General features: G+C 45.8%; 1 protein-coding gene across 1 annotated transcript in view; it reads right to left on the bottom strand.

Moving 5' to 3' along the window:
* Window positions 1–1,269: 1,269 nt before the first annotated feature.
* LOC141049577 (aquaporin-2-like) overlaps window positions 1,270–24,810 on the bottom strand; it is a 57,418-nt gene continuing 33,877 nt past the window's right edge. The window contains exons 3-4 of the mRNA XM_073546141.1: window positions 10,410–10,490; window positions 1,270–1,659 (exon numbers count right to left, since the gene is read on the bottom strand). Of these exons, the coding sequence (XP_073402242.1) occupies window positions 1,459–1,659; window positions 10,410–10,490 (282 nt within the window). The 3' untranslated portion in view covers window positions 1,270–1,458. The remainder of the gene's footprint in view (window positions 1,660–10,409; window positions 10,491–24,810) is intronic.

Below are 24,810 nucleotides of genomic sequence, written 5' to 3' on the forward strand. Positions count from 1 at the left end.
TGTCATTTCTCAGGCTTTGTGTTGCGGTTTACTTACAGTGAAGGTTTTATCACCAGGACATTATCATTGCAGGGACTAGCTGCCTCCTGGTCTGACTCCACCCCCTCCTCTGATAAGCAGCTCACGGTCTACAGACTATTTACTTACAGAGCCTGGTATGGGCGGGGGAAGCTTTCTCAGCTCTTCTATATGCTACATTCAAGAGCTCTGATTGTGTCAAAACTGCTGCATCCAGTAAATTAAGCACAGTGAATTACAGAAGAGGGATCTTTTGAAATTCTGATTAGCTTCCTTAGTCGAGTTTTTGAAATTACCAAAGCCTCCAATTTCCCGATACACATGTGATCTCCTAGGAAAGTATTGGACATTTTGCAAGATCTTTATTGCAAACACAACCTTTTAGTAACCCCAACATATCTGGCTATTGATGAATGAATGGTAGCTGATTTTCACTGCTATAGTATAACACACTAGCCGCAATTTTTATTCACTGTTTTAAAGCTCTCTCCTCCTGTCTATTGCTAAAGTGTGAACTGTGACATCCTCTCCCTACCCACATTCACTAGAAAGTGACAGCTGTATTCACTGCTTCTACTTTTATACAGGCTATGAATGGCTGATTGGCTGTGCTATACCATGTGATAGCTACAAAGCATTATCGTCAAGCCCACATGAGTTTATTTGTCCTTTCTCCGGTTCATATAATCTTCTGCTTTGTGTAAAGTGTTGGTGCACGTTTTTTGATAATATGCATGACACAAAGAGAAAATTGTTTGAATTTGCCAGGTTCTACAATTTGACATGAATTTGATTCTCATCAAATCACTCATCTGTACTGTAAATCCATTTTAAGAAAACTCTTTGGTCACAAAGATTCTAATTTCTTCAGTTTCTCTAATGCATCAAAAAATGAATAACGAAGCAACTACAATTTTACTTTCCTCCTAGCGTACATTTGATGGGTTAACAAAAAGTATGGGGAATGTAGAAGGGAGCGTGGCTTCTGGATCAGACCACACATGACTATTTGTAGTCTGTTACCAAGGAGACACGCTAATTTGCATAGCAAGTATAGAGACAAAATAAAAAGATTTTTTATGAAGACAAATATTTTCGGCATTTTTGTTATTTGTTGTTTTAGATGCATTTAAGTAATGCAAAAGCTGCACTGGTGATCTTATTAACTACTTTGATTTAATAAATTGAACACGATATTCCTGTGATAATAAGCAAGTAATATTGTCCGCACATACTTATCTTCTCACCACACACTGTCTTCAAAAGCTTTATAGAAGATGCAATGATTTGGCACAAGTCTGTATTTTATACTAAAAACTGTATTTCCTTCATTTTTCAGATTTTTTAACCTATCCTCTATCTTACTTATAGTTTCCTATAGAATATGAAAAGTTAGAGTTCCATCAAGGTTCTTTTTCCACCAATCCCATAAAGTAAATGTTACAATGTCTGAAGTTCCATTGATTTTCTCCTGGGCTGTTCCTGTCTTTCTTCCCAATCTTCTTCTACTTCTCTCAAGGTTGGCATTCTTCCTAGGAGTATAGACAACTTCTCAGAGAAGCTTTGCTCTTGGGGACATAGCACATAATTATAGATTAAGGAAGCTAGGATAGCTCCTACCATTGGTCCAATCCAGAAGATCTGCGGAGATAAAAATATATATATATATATAGATGGATATAGATTTATCCTGATGTAGGTATAAGATAAAATGTTGTCTGTGAGAGCATCATCTATTAAAAAATAAAGCTAAACATTATGTTGTATTAAAGGGATTGTCCCCTGTTTGGATGACACCTTGTTGTTCCTCCCTTGATAATAACATTCATACTCATGTAGTAAGGTCGAGAGAAGGTGATCCTACAGGAATGGGGGGTAACCCACTGCTTGCCGCCGACAGACACAAGACAGAGACAGGAATTATATTCATCAACAGGTCTGATTTTATTGGCCGCCTCTCTGACGACCACAACACTTCATCACAGCAATTTCACTGTTCTCCTGCTCACCCGGGTACCTTCACTTCTTGGTGGCGTCCTTTGTGGCTCTTCCCACCGTGGCTGCCCTAGGCACTTCCACCACAGCGTTTCACCCTACAAAGTACACCGTCCACTTGGTACCCCCAGACCATCTCCGTCTGCGGCTACTGTCCTTTTGGGTCACCCCCGTGACCGTCTTCACCGTCAGTTACTCTCTAAAGGCTTTTGCTGTCTTTCTCGCTACAGATCTTCCTCCCTAGTGAGCTCCCCTGGCTGACTGAACCTTTCAGAACCTTCCCTCAGCCTTTATACTCCCAGTCCTGGTAGCTCCGCCCACTATCACCTGACAGTTACCTTTGACCAATGACAGTTACCTTGACCCATGGCAGTTACACAGTCACTTTCTCCTACACTCCCCACTGCCCTCTAATGGTCAAACTACCACATGACACCCCTTTCTCTGTATCGCAGCCTATACTGCGCTATCCCTTTACCTTTCTCCACAGGCAGACCTGTCCGTCAGTTCAACCTCCCCACACTCACCTCCAGTGTCTATGCCATTCCAGCACTGGCTCTCCTTGGGCTAACATGACATTGTTATGTCATGTAATCCCTGTGGCCTGTGACGACACCACTAGAACAGAGTGTTATTATTTTATAATGGGGGAACATTGTGATTTTGGAAAGGGTTGTCCCCTTTTAGGACAACCCCTTCTTGTTCTTGTTCCTCCCTTCATACTCACCTTCGGTGTCTACGCCATTCCAGTAATATTGGCACTAGCTCTCCTTGGGCTAACGTGACATTGTCATGTAATTCCTGCGACCAGTGACGACACTGCTAAAACAGCTTATACACCTGACATTGTGATTTGGAAAGGGTTGTCCAAGTAGTGGACAACCCCCTTAGATGAATTCCTTCCTCTACTGAAGTATATAGGCATAGAATTCTGTCTAAAGGTAAATTTGGCTACAGTTAAATAGGTCTTTCCATATTGGGCTAAACTTGCCAAAAAAGGTTGAATTAAATAAAATATTATAAGAACAAGTATTGATCTGTTAAATCCACCCCTGTTATTCCAGTGTTGTTGCTCTAGTTCTGTCAGCCAGTCACTATTTACTTTGATGAAATGATGATGTGCCATCTATCACATATGGCCACAGCAGTCAATCACTTGCCTCAAGATGCAGAAGCCAGAATTTTTTAATGTTGTGTAATTATAATCTAAAATTTCAATAGAAAGCAAAATCCTTCTTCGCAAGCTGAACCAAGCAGGTGATGACATTTTAATATAACGAATTACCAAACTAACAATGCAGTGGCTACGTAGATTAGCTAACTAGCAGATATATGGTCAGCAGCACGTTTGGCTGGATAGGTGCATAGTGGCAGAGCCAATGTTACTGTATATAGCATAGAGAACTACAGCCAAGGGCGTAACTGTAGTAGGGGTTGCTGTTGCATATGGGTCCTCAAACTTGAGGTAAAGGGCCAACATGAGAAGAGGTAAAGATCAATACAACTGATAATCCATGAGGCTGAGGTTCCTGGTAAAGACTTTGCATTGGGGCTTACAAGCTTTAAGTTACACCACTTACTAAGACATCTAAAATTTGGGCATAGCAAAAGTATTGTTATATAGGATTGTCAGCTTATGTGTCAGACAGCCGGGAAGGGGTAGGGTTTTGCCTATGGGGGAGAGTCGGCGCAGAGCCCCGCCTTATTTAGGGGGTGTGGTATTGTTGGGAGCCTGAACACCATTGGTCCCAGCACTAACTCTATTCGGGGGTCCCAGAATGCCAGGCTCCCCAGCATCAGCTGCTGCCAAGAGACATGTGATACTATGTCTCTATCATGGTTTACTGAGGCTCCAGGTTAAGCGGTGCAGAGGTTAATCTGGGAAGCCTCTCTATGGATCTGGGGAGGGTTCTTATAGCCTCATGGAGGAGCCGTCCCCTGTCGTTTATACTCCTAGCTGAGTGTGCCTGACCCTGTTCTGTCTCTGTTTCATGCCTGTCTTCGTATGCTTGCTTGGTGATTGATTCGGTCCTGTCACGGTTAACATCTCTTGTATTCTGACTCTGTACCTCTTGCCCGTTCTGTGTATGACCCCAGGCTACATATTGACCTTTCTGTGATTATCCCTCCTGTACCTCGCTGCCCGCTCTGTGTATGACCCCCTGGCTACGTATTGACCTTTCTGTGATTATCCCTCCTGTACCTCACTGCCCGCTCTGTGTATGACCCCCTGGCTACGTATTGACCTTTCTGTGATTATCCCTCCTGTACCTCGCTGCCCGCTCTGTGTATGACCCCCTGGCTACGTATTGACCTTTCTGTGATTATCCCTCCTGTACCTCGCTGCCCGCTCTGTGTATGACCCCCTGGCTATGTATTGACCTTTCTGTGATTATCCCTCCTGTACCTCGCTGCCCACCCTGTGTATGTCCTCCTGGCTTGCCTGACCTGAGTCCCCCTCTCCTCTACTTCAGTATTCCTGTAGCGAGTTTACTATATCATCTGCAGTAGTAGGACGTTAAGACCCGCCCCCTGCGGTCACATGATCGAAGGTCCTGTGCGCACCTAGCTCTGCTTCGTTGCTCCACCTCCCGCAGGTTCTCAAGCTACTCTGCTCCTACCCACGTTAGACGCCAGGACTCCCGTTGCTGCGGGTAAGAATCCTCCACGTGCACTCTATCTGTGTCCTTATTACTGAAGGTGGCGGTGCTGCTGAAGCACCCCTGACATTATAAACAACCTGTACAGTTTTTTTTTCTGTGTTGTGCTGCAAGGGAAGGAGATTGTCTGGGGTATTTTCTGATTAGTGTTATGGATCCCATGCAAGCACTATCAGATCAAGTGAAACATTTGACTCAAATGTTCCAAAAAATGAATGTGGAACAGCGCTCTATGGCCCATACCCAGCAGCAGCTAGTAGACACTGTGCAGGGGGTTGTTGCTGCAGGGGCCCACGGTCCTGAGATTAAAGATATGTCCCTTATGTCCCCTGAATCTCCTGTCAAACTCCCTGACCCCTTCTCTGGGGATAAAAAGAATTCAGGGCGTTCAGGGAAGAATGTAAATTGTTTTTTTCCCTGAGACCCCGATCCTCCGGGGATGAATTTCAGAGGGTGGGAGTCATTATTTCCTTACTTCGGGGTGCCCCACAAACCTGGGTATTCTCTCTTGCCTCCATGGCCCCAGAACAAATGACTGTGGATGCTTTCTTTGAGGCCCTGGGTCGTATTTATGACGAACCAGACAGGGTTCGAATGGCTGAGGATATGGTGATGAATGCACGTCAGGGTCGGCACTCAGCAGAGTGGTTCTGCTCAGAGTTCCGCCGGTGGGCAGCCGAGGTCTCCTGGGATGATGCCGCTCTTCGGGGGCTGTTCCGTAGAGGCCTGTCTGAGCGCCTTCAGGATGCCTTAGCCCTGCATCCCCCTCCTGACACTCTGGAGGAGGCCATGACCCAAGCAGTGCGGATGGATCGCCGGCTAAGAGCCAGAGGAGCTATGCACTCCGAAACCTCCTTGTTTTCGAGTAGCAAAGAGTTCGATGCCAGTCCGGTACCCATGGAAATTGGCACTACTTCAGTCAAAGAGAAAGAGAGGAAATGCCGTCGAGAGAAGCAGCTATGCCATTTATTGTGGAGGTCGATGCTTCAGAGGTGGGGGTGGAGGCTGTGTTGTCTCAGGGGCCTGCCACTCTGACTAACCTCAGGCCTTGTGCCTATTTCTCAAAAAAATTTTCTCCAGCAGAGAGAAATTACGATGTGGGGAATAGAGAGCTCCTGGCGATCAAATTGGTGTTTGAAGAGTGGAGGCATTTTTTGGAAGGGGCAGCTCACCCTATCACGGTCATCACTGACCACAAAAATTTGGAGTATATTAAAACTGCTAAAAGACTAACGCCCAGGCAGGCCCGCTGGTCACTTTTTTTCTCCAGATTCCAATTTTCTATTACTTTCCATTGAGGGTCTAAAAGCAGATGCGTTATCACGTAATTTTGAGCCGCTGTCCGCCCCTGACCCACCCTCCTCCATTCTTCAACCTGGGGTGGTGATTGCGGAACTGGCATCGGAATTGGAGCAGGATATTGTGGGGGCTCAATCTTAAGCTCCAAACTCCAAACCTGTACATAAATTGTTTGTTCCACAGTATCTGCGCACCAAACTCCTGTGGGAGTTCCATGACTCGAAATTAGGTGCTCACCCAGGTATTACAGCCACATGCGAAGCAGTAAAGAGAGTTTTTTGGTGGTCATTAATGTCTGCAGAGATCAAGAAATATGTCGCAGCATGTGGGGTTTGTGCCCGTTCCAAGAGCTCTCATTGCCGGCCGGCCGGGGAATTGGTACCTTTACCAATTCCGAGAAGACCGTGGACTCATTTGTCCATGGACTTCATTACTAACCTCCCTCCATCCCAGGGTAACACTGTAGTTTGGGTAATTGTAGACAGGTTCTCCAAACTAGCACACTTTGTACCTATGGCTAAGCTACCATCAGCAGAAATCCTGTCTAGACACTTCCTGTCCCAGATTGTTTATCTTCATGGAGTGCCCATGAACATTGTGTCCGACAGGGGAGCACAATTCGTAGCTAAGTTTTGGCAGGCCTTTTGCAAAAAGCTGGGAATATCTCTGTCTTTTTCCTCAGCTTATCACCCAGAGAGCAATGGACAGACGGAGCGCACCAACCAGTCGCTTGAGCAGATTCTCCGGTGTTTCACTTCCACTTTACAGGATGACTGGTGCAATGCCTTACCGTTGGCGGAGTTCGCCTTCAACGATCAAATTAATCAATCTACTGGTAGGTCACCGTTTTTTATTAATTACGGATTAAACCCCCATTTCGGGGAATTTTTGCGTCTGGATTCCAACTGTCCAGGGGCCGAGGATTGTATCAATTGGATTAGCGATCTGTGGTCTAAGGTTCGCTTAAATATTTCCAGAGCGCAAGGGAAATATAAATATTTTGCAGATAATAAGAGGGACTCTGGTCAGACGTTACAGTGCGGAGATAAGGTGTGGCTTTCCACACGACACATAAGCCTAAGGCTACCCTCCGCCAAACTAGGGCCAAAATTCATTGGCCCGTATGAGATAACTGAAGTGGATAACCCGGTAGCGTATCGTTTACGTCTTCCTTCATCATTAAAACTCCATGATGTCTTCCATAGGTCTCTGCTTAAACCTTTAGGTGCAGTGGTGGAGGATCCAGGTTCCCTTCCAACCCCGGTACTGGTGGATGGACATATGGAATTTGAAGTGCAACACATTGTACATTCCCGATGGGTTCGCGGGTCTTTACAATACTTGGTGCACTGGAAGGGGTACAGTCCGGAGGACCGGTCGTGGTACCAGCCAGATTGGTGCACGCTGACCACCTGGTTAAGGCATACCATGCTCGATATCCTGAGAGACCTGGGGGTCCAGAGGCCCCCCGTTGAAAGGGGGGTACTGTCATGGTTTACTGAGGCTCCAGGTTAAGCGGTGCAGAGGTTAATCTGGGAAGCTTCTCTATGGATCTGGGGAGGGTTCTTATAGCCTCATGGAGGAGCCGTCCCCTGTCGTTTATACTCCTAGCTGAGTGTGCCTGACCCTGTTCTGTCTGTGCTTCATGCCTGTCTTTGTATGCTTGCTTGGTGTTTGATTCGGTCCTGTCACAGTTAACATCTCTTGTATTCTGACTCTGTACCTCTATGCCTGCTCTGTGTATGACCCCTGGCTACATATTGACCTTTCTGTGATTATACCTCCAGTACCTCACTGCCCGCTCTGTGTATGACCCCTGGCTACGTATAGACCTTTCTGTGATTATCCCTCCTGTACCTCGCTGCCCGCTCTGTGTATGACCTCCTGGCTTGCCTGACCTGAGTTCCCCTCTCCTCTACTTCAGTATTCCTGTAGCGAGTTAACTATATCATCTGCAGTAGTAGGACACTAAGCCCCGCCTCCTGCGGTCACATGATCGTAGGTCCTGTGCGCACCTAGCTCTGCTTCGTTGCTCCACCTCCCACAGGTCCTCAAGCTACTCTGCTCCTACACACATTAGACGCCAGGACTCCCGTGGCTGCGGGTAAGAGTCCTCCACGTGCACTCTATCTGTGTCCTTATTACTCGAGGTGGCGGTGCTGCTGAAGCACCCCTGACAGTCTCCAGGTATGTTGTGGGAGGATGCTTTCTCACCGCCCTCCTAGCTCCTTCCTCTGTCTCTCTGGGCAGAGGGTGGAGAGTGGGCATTACCACAGCGGGTCAGGTGATCCATGAGATGGATATTTAAACTCACCATATCCTCTTGCTCACTGTTGATTATTAAGTTACACTTCAGTGGTACAGTTGTTAGTTCTTGGAGAGTATTCCTTTAGTCTGGCTCTGGCTCTGGTGTATTGTAACCTCTGGTTCCTACATCCCTGCTTATGCTCCCTCACCTTCCAAGTTTGGTTTGCTAGGTTTATTATCGGTATAGTTTATAGGTACGTTTGACTTAACTGTGGCCAGTGTGCCTGTCATGATCCATGCTGGATTGTGACAGATAAATGCACAAGTAACCTTTTTTTTTTCCTTAAGCTGTGTGCTTAAAGTTAGTTTTGCCCCCGGTGGCCTTAAGGGTCATTGCACTGTGGTGGTTTCAGTTCTAGTTTTGCCCCCGGTGGTTGTTAGGGTCATTGCACTCTGGTTACTTTAGTTTAGTGCACGTGATTATGAAGCTGGTGTGATTGCTCTGGCTCTGACCTATAAAAGAGTGTCAGGTGTTGCAATCACTGTTGGTGATATTGGTCATTTCAACCATCCTTGGTGGAGGAAGGAGCTAGAGAGAGTTCCTTGCAGTTCAGTCAGAGCTCTGGTGTAGTAGCTTCAGGTGGAAGCTGAATTCGGGTGTCGGACTCTGTTGCTGGGAGCAAGAGCATCAGAGCAAAGCTAAGTGGTGTTATCCCTGTTTGTACCTTTCCTTTTGTGTGTTTCAGTGCAGTGATGGGATTAGTTTCTGCACCGTCCATTTCACTAGAAAGGGCTAGGTGCAGGGCAAGCTAGGGTTTCTAGGTATCCTGCTCGTCGCCAAGTGCAGAACCTGCATAGGGACCGTTAGGAGTGTAGAGACACTGACTCAGGGGAGTGCAGAAGGTTGCCACGTCTCCGTTCCCTATTGCAGGGCCCACCACTGTAACTGTTCCCTGGTGTTCCCCTTTACTCTGTTAAATTCATCCTGCTGAAGGCGGTGTATCCAGGGTCACGTGTGTGATAGAAATTCGCCCTGCTGGAGGCGGTGTATCCAGTCATATGTGATGTCCCATTATCACGTGTCATTGTCTAAATTCGCCCAGCGCTGGAGGCGGTGTATCTAGGTCGCGTGACGTGACATCACAGTGCCCAGCCAGCAGCCACCCCGCTATTGGCACCTGGGTAGGGCTCTGCAAAGTCCCCTCCTTTGAGTGGGAGTGGGTGAAGAGTAGACCCGACCCTCAAGGGTGTGAATAAGCTTGATGGCTTTTGCTAATTGTGTCTGGCATTCTGCTATTCTTGCCCTTCAGTCCGGTCATCTCCGATATCACAATATGTGTTCTAAATGATTATAGGGCTATCATTATTTGCCCATCGGAGACCTTATTCACTGCTTTTCAAAGTAAGCGGCGCTGTGCACAAAAGGAGCTGAAGAAAAGCTGACAGCAGCTCTATTATACAAATCTCCGTGTACTTTGAAAGGCCGTCCTCCAAGGTTCGATTTGCTATATGTTGATGAACTGGCACTTTCATACATTAGGATTGACCAAAAAGATTTGCAAGACCTTGGTCCACGTCGGTACTCCATGGCAGCGGGACCACTGCAGTATAGAGTCCTCTTGACCAACACATGTATTCAGGCATCCTAGGCACCTCTTGTGATTACTAGAACCTGCATCATCATGATACCGCATGAGGCATAGTGATTGGGTCTGAGTATGTTAGTGAATAGACCTCCTGTGACATCATGATGTTGTGGAGCCGAGCCATCATTAAGTAATAATGAGGCACTTAGGATGCCAGCATTCAAGTATCAGCTAAGTGAGCATTGCCCTGGTCTAACTGCAACGGAGTAAGATATGGACACGGGACAAGACTCTTGTGAATCTTTTTGCTTTACTCTAATATACACTAATATACACAGACTACTTCTCTGTCATTACCATAAATTTGTGGAATAATTTTGATGTTCTGTTACAGAGTTGGAACACATAAAGCAAGAAATAAAAAGAAACTTGCTTTACTTTATCATTTACATCTATTTTTTTAGAAATATCCAACAAATTGGAGAAATACGTAATACAGTCGCCATTTTTTTCATCCATAATCATAAATAACACAATAATTTTAACTTATTGTCATCTTTTTAGGGTTTTTACTGCAATTTAGAGGTCTCTTTATTTGTCTTACCCAGTGTGTGTTGAAATTTCCAACTACCAGAGCTGGTCCAAATGAGCGAGCGGGATTCATTGAACAGCCGGTGAAGTAAATCTAAAGTCAAGGACGAAAGAACAGTTTATATTGGGATATTATATCATCTAGTGAGAAATATATTAATGTTATTATCTTCAAGTGTTGGTGGCAATTCAATCATTACAACAGATTATCACAAACAGCCCATTACCATCACTCACATAGATAAACATGTAACCCATGGCATGATAATGTGATGCAAGTAGATGAAAGTTATATGGTTTACTTTTATAAGCCGATATCAATCAAATCTTTTATGTTATTAAGACTAACAAAATTCGTAAAGGCATTTTCTGCTTTTGCACTAAATTAATACAAGAATCCCCCAACAATAAGTGGATTAACTAGTTTAAAATCTGGACATTTTTTCCCTATTGATGACCAAGCACATTGTCATATTTTTCAAGAGTTTTAAAGATTTCTCACATTCGGATAGTCAAATGACATTTAGTGTGTGTGTGTGTATATATATAATTTTCTTTTCTTATTCCCCCCCCCCCCATTTGTGTGGTTATATTTTTACATTTTTTTCGGAGGGGGATGAAAGTAAAGAAACAATGGAAATACGTTTCTATTTCATATTTTTATTTGCGACCCAACTGATCCCTAAAATACAACATACAATTTAAATTGTGCTCCCTTTTCCAAAGCAATCATTTTAATCTATGGGACACTTATTTTTTTGTGATGGGAGCGAGGCTAGAAATAACAATTCGGACTAACTTGTGTTTTTTTTAATTCTGCTAAAAAAAAATTCAGATTTTTCATTCATTTATTTTTTTTCAGTTATTTTACACATTTCATCTCCTTTCCCATAAGGTTATAAAAGATCTTTGGGGGCAGTTCATGAGTTAAATACATTTTGTCATTGCCATTTTCCTCTGTAGTTGGGCCTGGCATTTTATCTACAATTAAAGGGCACATTCAGCCCATTGAGTGCACTGCTGAGCTGATCTGGATCTTCTCAAATCAAGCAACTCTCAGCTGGCGCCCAGTGATTACATGATTGCTGGAATGGGAGGAGGAAACATGGTTTCTGATTCCTAATCTGTCTACACAGAGCTTATTGTGATGTAAAAAGTAATCAGGAGGGCAGAAATGGTAATAAACCATCTCAGCCTTCTCTATGCAGCCCTACACACCAGCAGCTGCACAATCTCCATAAATGTGCAGGCTGGCCCAATGATTTAGGATGTTGGTAGTCAAAAGCAGTATAAAGTGCTCCACAGTGATGATCTCCTATGATCAGCTGTAATATGTGCGAAAAATTGGCAGCGAGTTTGGGTGCGTGCACACATTGCGGATTCTGCTGCGGATTTGGTTAAATCCGCAGTTATATCCGCAGGTCAAAAGACCTGTGTTTTACCTGCAGATTAGCCTTCAGTTTTCCCCTGCGTTTTGACACCTGATCATGGGGCAGGTGTCATACTGCTGCGGATTCCGCACAAAGAAGTGACATGCTGCGGATTTAAAACCGCTGCAACTCCACGCGGAAAAATCCGCAGCATATCCACAGCGCTTTTTGTTTTGCATTAATTACAATGCTACTGTACAACGCAGCAGAAACTGCTGTGGATCCGCAATGCCAAAACTTCTGCGGATCCGCAGCAGAATCCGCAAAGTGTGTGTGGCGCCCCTGAGGCTCAGTCGCCACAGAGGTACTGCACCTTCTCCTAAGGTGTGGTGCCCCACCATCCAGGTAAGGTGGGAACTCCTGACCACACTCCAACACTCGCACCCCACACAATAGAGTAGTTCAGCAAAACCACATTGCGACTCCTTGCTTAGAGAGAAGTAGAGCACCTTTGGTGGTTCCCTGCTCGGAACACTAAACGTGCTGGGAGGTGGGTGGAGATGAGAATACATAAAAGAGTGGGAAGGCTTAGGATTAGAGGTCAGTCTGAAGGAGAGTCAGAGAAAGTCACTCGGAGAGGAGTGAGGGAAGGAGATCCCTGGAAAAGGGATGGAGGAAGGAGTGCTGCAGCAGGCCTGAGTGACCCGGGTCTGCTGGCACAGGAAAGGAAAGAAAGAGAAAGACATTGAACTGAAGCCTGAGCTTCCATAGGAAAGAAAGACAAGTACGGAACTAGGAGAAGAGGGAGCACAGAGGACGTGGGTTAGGCGAGAACCCTGCCTAGAAGTTCTAAGCGCAAGGCCGGGGCTCGGTCCCCGAGGTTGTATGGACACTAATGGTCCTGCAGCAGACACCAGTAGAGTAGTGGGCTGTAAATGCACTACTCCCATCTAAGACTTGGGGGCACAATAGCAACACGGATAGAGAGTCGGGACTCAGGAGTAAGGAGTCCCCGAAGCAGGCTACAGCTGTCTGCCGTACAAGTAGAGTTCTTGGGAACATCTGATAGGTGGAACTCCAGTGTAACTCTGTACTAATAATAATAATCTTTATTTTTATATAGCGCTAACATATTCCGCAGCGCTTTGCAATTTGCACATATTATCATCACTGTCCCCGATGGGGCTCACAATCTAAATTCCCTATCAGTATGTCTTTAGAATGTGGGAGGAAACCGGAGTACCCGGAGGAAACCCACGCAAACACGAGGAGAACATACAAACTCCTTGCAGATGTTGTCCTTGGTGGGATTCGAACCCAGGACCCCAGCCTTGCGCTAACCACTGAGCCACCGTGCCGCCCTGTACTAGGAGATCTTCACACTTAAAGGCGCTATAGAGGAGACGTTCAGAAAAGGTATATAAGTTGGTGGAGTGTTGGAAGGGAGCATTCCATCTTGCCTGGAGGTTGACTGAGTCCCTGACCCGGAGGACAAGGCACGGAAGCGGGCACTACAGACTGTGAGTAAAGCTTTGGAACTACATGCCCTGGTGTCCTCCATTCCTTCCTGCATCTGCATGCTTGGCACTGCTGCATCCCCTGCGCCGGACACTACACCACGTGTACACTACATGTGACACTACACCACCACAACACATGTCACTTCACCTATTCTGCCCTGGGACAACAGCCCTGCCTGTGGAGGGCTATAACATCACTGCTGCACCACACCATCTGTCCCAGAGGATCTGTCTGCAGCGTCGGCCTAACATCTCACTTGCCGAACACCACAGGTGGCGTCACAAACTATTCCATTAACTACATTCCACCATAAGCATTACCCCGCCATTACTTGGGCACCCAGGGCCACGGACCGGGTCACCGCTGCTGTGACACACCACCCGCTGATACCGGTCCGGTACCGAGTAACCCCGCAGCCCTGGGAGGGCGACCCATGTGCACACACCCTTACCCGGCATGCTCACACAATCTCGCATGAATGTCCGGCACTGCCGCTGGCACTTGGGACCGGAGTGTTCAGATGCATAGAAATACATGCAGCCACACACTCCGGTCCCGAGTGCTGGCGGCAGTGCTGGGTATTCATACGAGAGACTTGCGTCAGTTTCTCGCATTGCAGTTGCAAGTGTGACCCCGGCCTAACTCTGAAGCACTTCATAGTTTCATAGAAAATATAGATTAATGGCAGCCGGGGACTGAGCTGTACGGGAGACTAGCTGGACAGGTGAGTCCCAAGGAGCTTCTCCCTGTCTTGTGCCCGAGAGTGACAGGTCGCCTCTCCCTGTGCAAAGACTGAAATTATACAGCTAGTGTTTGATACATGCTCGGGCACCATATATCAGCTGTCAGGTTCCCTTTAATAAGCTGTTTTTGTAATATATCTACATGTGATGTCCTTATGAAAAAAATGTTTTTTTCCGAACTTACTGGCTAAACTATTCTAAATATGATATATATAAGGAAGCAGTTGATCATATTCTTGGACAAAATACTGTCTTTGCTGCCTACAGCAACCAATCAGAGCTCAGCTTTCATTTGTAAAACAGCTTTAGACTATGTCCACACTAGGCTTTTTTTATACAAATTTTCAACTGCATTTTACAGCAGAAGTAAAGTCTATGAGATTTCAGAAATCTCATGCACACTGCTTGGGTTTTTTTTTTGTCCTCATTATTTTCTGGCTTTTGCAGCTCACTTCTTTCAGTGTTTTTTTTTCAACTTTGTTCACCCATTGAAAGTAATGGGTGGTGAAAAAACGTAGAAAAATGATGCAAAAAACAAAGTTATCAGGTTTTACAGGGTTTTTGTGCCCAAACCTGGCGAAGTACAATCATATTTTTTTGCACTAAACATTATCAGTGTGCACAAGAGACAAATGTAGCATGAACAAAACACAGCAAAAGATGCAGCAAAGTTGCAAGAAAAAACAAGCAAAACCTACTTTTTTTCTACAGCTTCTTACTGCCAAGAGAGCAGGTTATTTTGGAGACTAAAAATGCTGGAAAAACGCCTAGTGTGAACATAGCCTTAATAAGCTATAAGCTGTGCTGTGATTGGATGCTATTCTATGATGGAAAACAAAGATCTGAGGCCGACATTGTCTAACCAATCTGTTTTTAACAGTAGTTATCTAATCGCAAACTAAGTCAAGATTCCCCTTCCCCTTAAGGGTGGTCCAATTTCCAGTCAGCCATCCCAACCACCAGATGTGTAAGGAAAAGGAACACAGCCCCACGCTATATTACAATTATCTGCACAGTGGGTGACAAGTAGGGATGAGCGAGTAGTGAAATACTCAGACTCGCTGTACTCGTTACGAGTAGCTTCTAATACTCGGGTACTCGTAACAAGTAGGAAGTCCAATGTAAGTCTATGGGAAATGTGAGTAATGGGCAGCGAATGTGTGTGGGCGGAGACTATGTGTGTGTGAAAAATGTGTGCGGGGGTCTGTCGGGCTGTGTGTGTGTGTGCGGGGCTGTGCGGGTCCTGTGCGGGCATCGTCCGATGGGACTACTTGTCTAATCCGGCTATGCCCGCTGCAGTGACAGCATTAGCGGATGATGGGAAAGTAGTATTCCCATCATCTGGCTAATGTGGTGAATGTAAAAAAAAACCCAAAAGACATACAGAACATACAATATATAACATACAGTACATACACAACATGCAACACATAACATAGAGTACGTACTCACCGCACACACCTAATTCCCCGAAGCTATCGATCACCTGTAATAATCATAAAATAAAAAAGCAACCTATACTCACCTTTCTGCCGTAATCCCATTAATAACGAGGGTCCCACGTCGATCTCCCATGGAGAGCAGCCACATCAGCTGATGCGACCGCTCTCCATGGGCTCCAGCGATACAGTAATGCTGCACGGCCAGCCAATCACAGTAATGCCACAACAAAGAAGGCTGTGGCTTTACTGTGATTGGCTAACACATGCTGGCAGGAGATCCGAATATTGCGAGGCGAGTAGTGAAATTTACTCGCTAAGATTCGAGTACCGCGAGTACCGCATTACTCGCCCGAGTACCGAATGCTAATGAGTATACTCGCTCATCTCTAGTGACAAGGTGTACATTACAAAAGAGTTCCTAGGTAGACCCTCCATTATTCAGAAAGTGATGGTACATCCAATTGTTATATCAACCATTATATGATCTTTAAAGGGTTTTTCTTTATTTTTAAAAAAAAGGTGGGGACATGATTTGGGGCACTTACTAATACAGTGGGGAAAATAATTATTTGATCCATTGCTGATTTTGTAAGTTTGCCCACTGGCAAAGACATCAACAGTCTATATTTTTAAGGGCAGGTTAATTTTAACATTGAGAGATATAATATCAAAAATAAAATCCAGAAAATCACATAGCATAAATTCTATAAATTTATTTGCATTTTGCAGTGAGAAATAAGTATTTGATCCCTCTTGCAAACAAGACTTAATAGTTGGTTGCAAAACCCTTATTGGCAAGAACAGCAGTCAGCCGTTTTTTGTAGTTGATGATGAGGTTTGCGCACATGTCAGGAGGAATTTTGCTCCACTCCTCTTTGCAGATCATCTCTAAATTATTAAGATTTTGAGGCTGTCGCTTGACAACTCGGAGCTTCAACTCCCTCCATAAGTTTTCTATGAGATTAAGGTCTGGAAACTGGCTAGGTAACTCCATGACCTTAATGTGCTTCTTCTTGAGCCACTCCTTTGTTGCCTCGCCTGTATGTTTTGAGTCATTGTCTTGCTGGAAGACCCAGCCACGACCCATTTTCAATGTCCTGGCGGAGGGAAGGAGACTGTCACTCAGGATTTTACGGTACATGGCTCTATCCATTCTCCCATTGATGCAGTGAAGTAGTCCTGTGCCCTTAGCAGAGAAACACCCCCAAAACATAATGTTTCCATCTCCATGCTTGACAGTGGGGACGATGTTCTTTGGGTCATAGGCAGCATTTCTCTTCCTCCAAACATGGCGAGTTAATGCCAAAGAGCTCAATTTTTGTCTCATCTGACCACATCAATCACTCACAGAATCATCCAGGTGTTCATTTGCAAACTTCAAACGGGCCTGCACATGCACCTTATTGAGCAGGGGGACCTTGCGGGCACTGCAGGATTTTAAACCTTTACAGCGTAATATGTTAGCAATGGTTTTCTTAGTGACTGTGGTCCCAGTTGCCTTGAGATCATTACCAAGTTCCCCCATGTAGTTTTAGGCTAATCTCTCACCTTCTTCATGAACAAGAATATCCCACAAGGTGCTTCAGATCGATGTCAATTGACAGTCATTTTGTATTTCTTCCATTTTCTTACTATTGCACCAACAGTTGTCTCCTTCAAAACCAGCGTCTTACTTATGGGTTTGTAGCCCATTCCAGCTTTATGATTTTGTCCCTGACATCCTTAGAAAGCTCTTTGGTCCTGCCCATGTTGTAGAGGTTAGAGTCTGACTGATTAATTGAGTCTGTGGACAGGAGTCTTTTATAAAGGTGACTATGTAAGACAGCTGTCTTAAATGCAGGTAACAAGTTGATTAGGAACGTCTAACTTGTCTGTAGGAGCCAGAACTCTTATTGGTTGGTAGGGGATCAAATACTAATTTCTCACTGCAAAATGCAAATAAATTTATATAATTTATACAATATGATATTTTGGATTTTATTTTTGATATTCTCTCAATGTTAAAATTAACCTACCCTTAAAATTATAGACTGTTCATTAGGGATGAGCGAGTAGTGAAGTATTTGGACTCGCTGTACACGTTACGAGTACCTCCTAATACTCGGGTACTCGTAATGAGTCCAATGTAAGTCTATGGGGAATGCAAGTAATGGGCGGGGACTGTGCGAATACTGTGCGGGACTGTGCTTGGCTATGCGTGACTGTGCTGGGCTTTGCAGGTACTGTGCGGGGACGGTGCCGGGCTGTGCGGGACTGTGCTGGGCTGTGCGGGACTGTGCTGGGCTGTGCGGAAATTGTGCCGGGATGTGTGGGACTGTGCTGGGCTGTGCGGGACTGTGCTGGTCTGTGCGGGACTGTGCTGGTCTGAGCTGGACTGTGCTGGGCTGTGCGGGGACTGTTCGGGACTGTGCTGGGCTGTGCAGGTACTGTGCGGGACTGTGCTGGGCTGTGCAGGTACTCTGCGGGTACTGTGCCGGGCTGTGCGGGGACTGTGCCAGCCTGTGCGGGACAGTGCTGGCCTGTGAGGGACTGTGCTGGGCTGTGCAGGCACTGTGCGGAGACTGTGACGGGCTGTGCGGGGACTGTGCTGGGATGTGAGGGGACTGTGCTGGCCTGTGCGGGACTGTGCTGGGCTGCGCAGGTACTGTGCGGGGACTGTGCGGGCTGTGCCGAATATTGCGAGGCAAGTAGTGAAATACTCGCCAGAATTCGAGTACCGCGAGTACCGCATTACTCGCCGAGTACCGAATCCTAACAAGTATACTCGCTCATCCCTACTGTTCATGTCTTTGTCAGTGGGCAAACTTACAAAATCAGCAAGGGATCAAATACTTATTTCCCCCACTGCATATGAGTATGGCAGGCTTACCTCCTGCACTTGTTAGTGAGATCCTGTTAATATTTGTTAAAATAAAATGGCCAACTCCTTTAACCAATGTATTAACCCTAAACCCATTTACCTAATGTATTATTGGGAGCAGTTGAATAAGCCCCGCCCAGCGGACCGGACAGCGGCAGTTTACATACATCTGAACCGATATAAAAAAGGTATTTATGCATGAAAGGTGCGGGGTCAGGGGGAAGCAAAAGTACTAAGAGAATCCTTATGTGACACACAATTGAATGATATCATTATATGATATCTCAAAAAAGGGGTGACAGATTCCCTTTAAAGATTTACATTAAATGTTGCTGTCAATCATTGATGCAATGCAATCACAGGGTGGTGATGGGTTGTCATAGTAGTAGTCGAGAGCCTCCTGCAGCTGCCATCTTAGTCCTACTGTGACGCTCAGCCACAGAACATTATTTTCTGTAAATACTGCAATACAAAAGTATTGCAGTATATTAGTCAAGTGACTAAAGCCCCCTTTACATTTAGCGATGCACCACGATACGACATCGCTAAATGGTCGCTAGTGAGCTGTCACACAGGCAGATCTCACAGCGATGCAGCAGCGATACAGCGGTCGTTACTTACCTTTCAGACGAGGCGATCCTGACGTCCTCCCGTCCACGTCCACGCGTCGCTCGTCGGCGCCAGCAGGAAGCCCAGCAGGAAGCGCCCGATGAGAAATGGAGCTGCACGATCTCGCGCGATCAGCGACAGACAGCGGGGGGGAGTCGGTCGGAGGTAAGTATCACACATAGCGGTGATGCTTTAACGATATTGCTAGCGATATCGCTATGTGTAAAACCCCCTTTAGTCTTGATCAGTAAAAAAACTGTAGTAAATACAAAAAAATAAATATATATAAAAAATATATAAAAATTTGAATCACCCTATTAAAAATAAAGAAAAAAAATAAAATAAAGATATTTGCTATTGCTGCATCCATAAAAGTCTGGTATTTGAAAGCATAAAACTAATGAACTCCTTACCGACGTTAGACATATTACTACGTCCAATGTCGGCTCCCTTGCTTTCATGTGGGCTCATGAACTGAACCTTCATTTTTGCTGGTAGATGATGGCTGTGCATTTCAGCCATCTTCTGCCACTAACAGCTATGATGGAGCGGAGTGGAGCATGCTGCCGTTAACCTGTTAAATGCCGCTGTCAGTCTGTGACAGCAGCCTTTTATAGTGTGATGCAGGAGTACAAGGTATTCTAACCTCCCACCAGAGCCCCATAAGGGGATCGTGGGTTTTCCATGATTGCAAGGTCCCCCGTGCTGGTCATGATGGTATTTCTAAATTTAAAAAATTAATGGAAATAAGTAGTTTTTGACTATTTTACTGCACAAGGAATTGTTTTCTACTTTTGCAGTACATTATATGGTAAAGTGAAAGGCATCATTCAAAACTACAGCTTTCTTTATGTAAATTAACCCTCATGTGGCTATGTCAATGGAAAAGTAGAAAAATTTCGACTCTTGGTGAAAGGGCAGGAAAAAAAAAGGAACTGCAAAACCAAAAATTGACAATTGCATGGGGGATTAATGGTTGCCTACTTTTCAATTCTCTTTGAAAGATTGGTAACAAACAAGATCATTAACTAAGTATAAGTATTACAAACGCTCAGCTACACACTGACATTTTTAAGTTTCCCCTTCATAAAATAGAAATATAGTAGCATTTATTAGAATAATACCATCAATAGCAAGAAATATTGGGCATCGTAATGTAAAGTTATGACGGGCTGTAAAAGTTAATGGCAGTTTCAAAGAAGATCTGACATGTACATTTTCATCTCTCTTCCAGGAATCCATCTGCTCAGATCTCCTACTGTGTGATGTATCATGGACAGAATACTTTATGTAGTCATCAATGACATGCAGAAATAATTACACAATATTAATGAATGTTTAATAGCATGCCCGAGGTCTCCTAGGACGTGCGTGATTTACCATTACTGATGTCAATACTTGGTTACTGACATCACAGTCTGAGCTATTAGGACGCGCTATTCAGCTGAAAAATTACAGTAGGACTTGACACATTGTATTGCACAGTACTAGGAGTTTCTCTTGAATTTACAGGAAAAAGAGTTGAAAAATTGAAGCAAAAGCAAGATTTCGTAAGAGACTTCACCTTAGGGTTCACTCACATGAACGTAGAACACGGCCGATTGCTATGTTTTCTTAGATAGTACTCGGCACAATATTATACTATGGGGCAGTGCAGATTTGCTACTTTTTCTCAAGAGAAAAAATTGCAGCATTCTATTCTATGAGTGGCTCTGAAATTTGGATCAAACGCACCAATACAAGTCTATTGGTGCACATGAAACACTGGACAGCACTCAGATGTCAGCGGACTCAGACTATGGAGAAAATGGAGAAATTAAAGGGAACCTGTCATCTGTTCTGGCCGCTATAAGATGCAGCCACTGCCTTTCAGGGCTTATCTACAGTATTCCGACATGAAAGATAAGAAAAATAACTTTTATTTTACTCACCAGGGGGGGTGACGGTCCGGTTCGATGAGTGTCGCAGATTCGGGTCCGGCGCTTCCCATTTCTTGCAACGATGCCCTCCTGCTTGCTTCAAAGCTCCCCAGCATCGCACTACTGTGCAGGCATACTTCTCTGCCTTGTTGAGGGAAGAGTAAAGTACTGCAGTGTGCAGGCACCGGGAAAGGTCAGAGAGGCCCAGCGCCTGCGCACTGCAGCAATTTGCTCTGCCCTCAACAGGACAGATAAGTACGCCTGCGCAGGAGCGCAATGCCGGGGAGTGATGAAGAAAGCTGGAGGGCGGCGCCGTACGAAGATGGGAGGTGCAGGACCAGGACCTGCGACGCCAATTCTGGCGTTTCAATTTTTTTATTCTTACTTTGTTCACCATATGGATTAATTCATTTTATTCATTAATATATGAACTTTTACAGGTGTGGCATTATCTACTATATAATTGTCTTATTCTGTCTGTGTTTCTGTAACTGAAATCCTGTGCCTCCAATTTGTCGCGGCCACCAGGCTGCGACCAATCAGTGACAGGCGCATCTGTTTGTAACGGTAAGCGACGTGTGTACCAGAAGAGGAAGACTACAGCTGTCTGCCATATGAGGGAGTACTAAAGAGAATAAGCAAGTGGAACTTCAGTGTAACACAGTACTGCAAGTACCTAAAAATAAGCGCTAGGAAGGAGACTACACCCATCTGCATAGAGAGATTCCTAAGTTGCTTCCAGGCTAGCCAGCTCCTGTGCCATCTGTAATCTGGACCCTGGACTGCATTTGCCAAGCAAAGTAAAGGTAAAGAAACTGCACCCTGTTGTGTCCTTGCCTTCTTCCTGCAACCCCGTCAGCACTGCTTCATCCCTGTGCCAGGCACTGCACCCTCTTCCTCAACATCTATCCTCACGGCCCTGGGATTACTGCCCTACCTGTGAAGGGCCACAACATCATAGCTGCACCACACCATCTGTCCCAGGGGATCTGTCCACAGCGTCGGCTTAACATCTTCATTGCCGAACACCACAGGTGGCGTCACGAATCATTCACTCATAAACTTTATTCCATCACTTAATCCCTTTTACATGGGTGCCCAGGGCCACAGACCGGGTCACCGCTGCTGTGACATTCCCCTCTGAGAGACAGGCTCGGTACCGAGTACCCCACAGCCCTGGGAGGGAGACCCATTTTGGCGTCACAAACAGGATTAACGGAGCCCGGTGTCCCTGGGTCCTGTGTGCCAGAGACTGTGTTGTGTGCCACAGACTGTCGTCACCATCGCCGCCATTATCCCACTGTTTGGCGCGCGTGGGAAACCAAAGGGACAGGCCGTCATGGGCGGAGCCAGCCGAAAAGCGCTGAAAAAGTGAAGTGGTGCGTGGGAAGTGAGAAGTGAGGCTTGCAGTCCCAGCATCCCCCGATCATCCAGCCTGCAGAGCGGCAGCCGGTAAGTCAACGCAACCCAGGGCCTGGCCAACCGTTAGCTAGGGGGGAAGAGAATGTCTGAAGCAAGAGCAGACGCAGCGGCGGACGCCACTGCAAACCTCTCAGTGCCACTGTGAAGGGTTAATACTAAAGTCAACGCTGAAGTTTTGTTTTATCCATTCTCTGAAGGTTTCGTTTCTCCATTTTTGTTGCTGTACAGTATGATAAATTTTGTAATTAGGTAAAAGTTCAAACTGTCATGAAACCAGACTGTTCCCATCAGGTGCAAGATAAGGGAGGCGGGGTGTAAAACTCTGAAGAATATGCCATTATACTACTTTCTATTTGGATACGGACATATATGTAGTTTTCGGTTTTCTTGCAATATTATTGGCTTACAAAGAGAAATTAAGTTATTGGTAGTTGAGAACTTTGCATAATTAAGCAAAATGTTATAAAAGAAGTGACTAAAATAAAGTGGCTTAGTGATCTGTCTCGATCCTCCTGTACAGAGACCCCCGTCTCCGTGTGGTCATTTGAGTTGCTAGCAACACTCTGTGGATTAATTTGGACATCACTGGCTCAATCGTGAAGGGTTAATTTAGCCCTCCCTAAATAGCTACCTCAACACCACAAGCTGCAGGGCCCAGCGCACCTGTGGCACCCATAGCGCCGCTGCATCCAGCAGCCAGCGCTGCCTCCAGAGCACCGCAAGAATCAGCGCCCACCGCAGCAGTCCCCATAATGCCGCAGTCCATGCCCTATGTACCGGGAGCGGCCTGGCTACCGCAGTACTCAGGGGAGTCACATACCCTGAGTGAATTTAAAGAGAGACTGTGCAGTTTGTTTGAGGTGTATCCTCTGTCTGAAAGCCAGAAAGTGTACATCCTTATTGGGCAGCTAACTGGTGCAGCGCAAAGGGAAGTAAAAGCCTGGCAGGACACTGATAAAGAGACTGTTAAAAAGATCCTGGCTAAGCTAAGAAGCACCTTTGACACTCGCATTGCAGCTGAAATAAAGATGAGATTCTTTGGGTGTAAGCAAGGAGTGCAGGACAGTATACGGGACTATACTCTTAACCTGCAGGAGGCGCTGCGAGCCATCAAGCAGATTGATCCAGACAGTGTGAAAGATGGAGACCGACTGTTAAAGGAGCAATTTATTGAGGGCCTCTTATCCAGTACCCACAGAGCACAGCTGCGCATCATAGCCCTACAGAATCCTGACCTAGACTGCAGACTTCAAAGACAGGGCTATCCGGGTGCTGCTTGAACCAAATGTCAGCCGTCCAGCGCCCCCTAGGCGCCCAGCGATCACATACCATCAAGAAGCAGCATCTTTCCCTCTCAGCCCGGTGGAGGCTGATGCACAGACTCTGGACAAAGACCCTTCTGCCGAACTGCATCTTCAGGTCCAGGAGCTGACCAAAAATATGGCTGCACTTGCAAAAACTGTGCAGTCCCTGCAGGTGTCATCCAAGGAGAAGATCCAGCTGGCCTCCAGTCCAGAGGATGTCCCATGGCTAAGGAAGAAGAGGATCCCGCCACGCCGAGGGAGAGACAATGATCGCTATGATCACTGCCACAAGGCAGGCCACATTGCAAGGTTCTGTTATTTAAACGAGCAACCCCTGGGGCAGAGGGCCAACCCCCAGGAGTAGGACCACAAGGCCCAAGTAACTGGCGAGCCAAGTATGTTGGAGGGCGACCGGTCCTCCCAGTGGTGATTGACGGCATCCCCATGAACACTTTGCTGGACACTGGCTCTGAGGTGACAACTATGCCATATATCCTTTACAAGCAGTATTGGGCTGACACTAAACTTACTCACGGCCCAAGTGATGAACCCACAGTAGTTGCCAGCAATGGTCAGTCTTTGCCGCAAGTAGGATGTAAAGAGATTACTATTAAAGTGGGGAGAGGAGAGTTAAAATCTCAAGGTCTGATAGTTGTAGACATTGATCGATGAGAATGTAACCCAATGATGACCTTAGGTACTAATGTGATTGAAAATTGTCTTGCCGAGGTTATTGTTTTGTTGCAACAGGTGGCTGAGACTGCTGGTTCCAGTGAACGAGTCCTGAAGGAGATCAAGGCCCTGATGCAAAGACAGCAAGTAGAACTGTCTGGCGGAGAAATTGGCACCATCAGAGTGAGTGATTCTTTCCCCATTGCGATACCCCCCAGATGTGAAATGTTAATTTGGTGTCGGGCAGCCATCGGCCTCAGAGGAAAAGATTACCAAGCATTGGTAGAGCCAGTGTACTCTGATAGTGGGCCCACTGTCCTGACAGCCAGAGGGGTAGTTGACGTTCGCAAAGGGAGAGTACCTGTACTCCTCTTGAATTGTGGGGAGGAGAAGGCTACAATACCTCGGTATGCCACAGTTGCTAAGCTGCTTACTGTCAGTAACAACGCAATACAGGCAGCAGAGCCCTTGGTCTCATCCGACCAGGTGGAGGACAATGGCTCTGTAAAGCAGCTGGAGGAGTGGTGTCAGCAGCTGCAAGTGGGAACTGAC

Source organism: Dendrobates tinctorius, unplaced genomic scaffold, assembly GCF_039654945.1.
Source record: "Dendrobates tinctorius isolate UK_male_01 unplaced genomic scaffold, ASM3965494v1 ptg000145l, whole genome shotgun sequence".
NCBI lineage: Eukaryota > Metazoa > Chordata > Amphibia > Anura > Dendrobatidae > Dendrobates > Dendrobates tinctorius.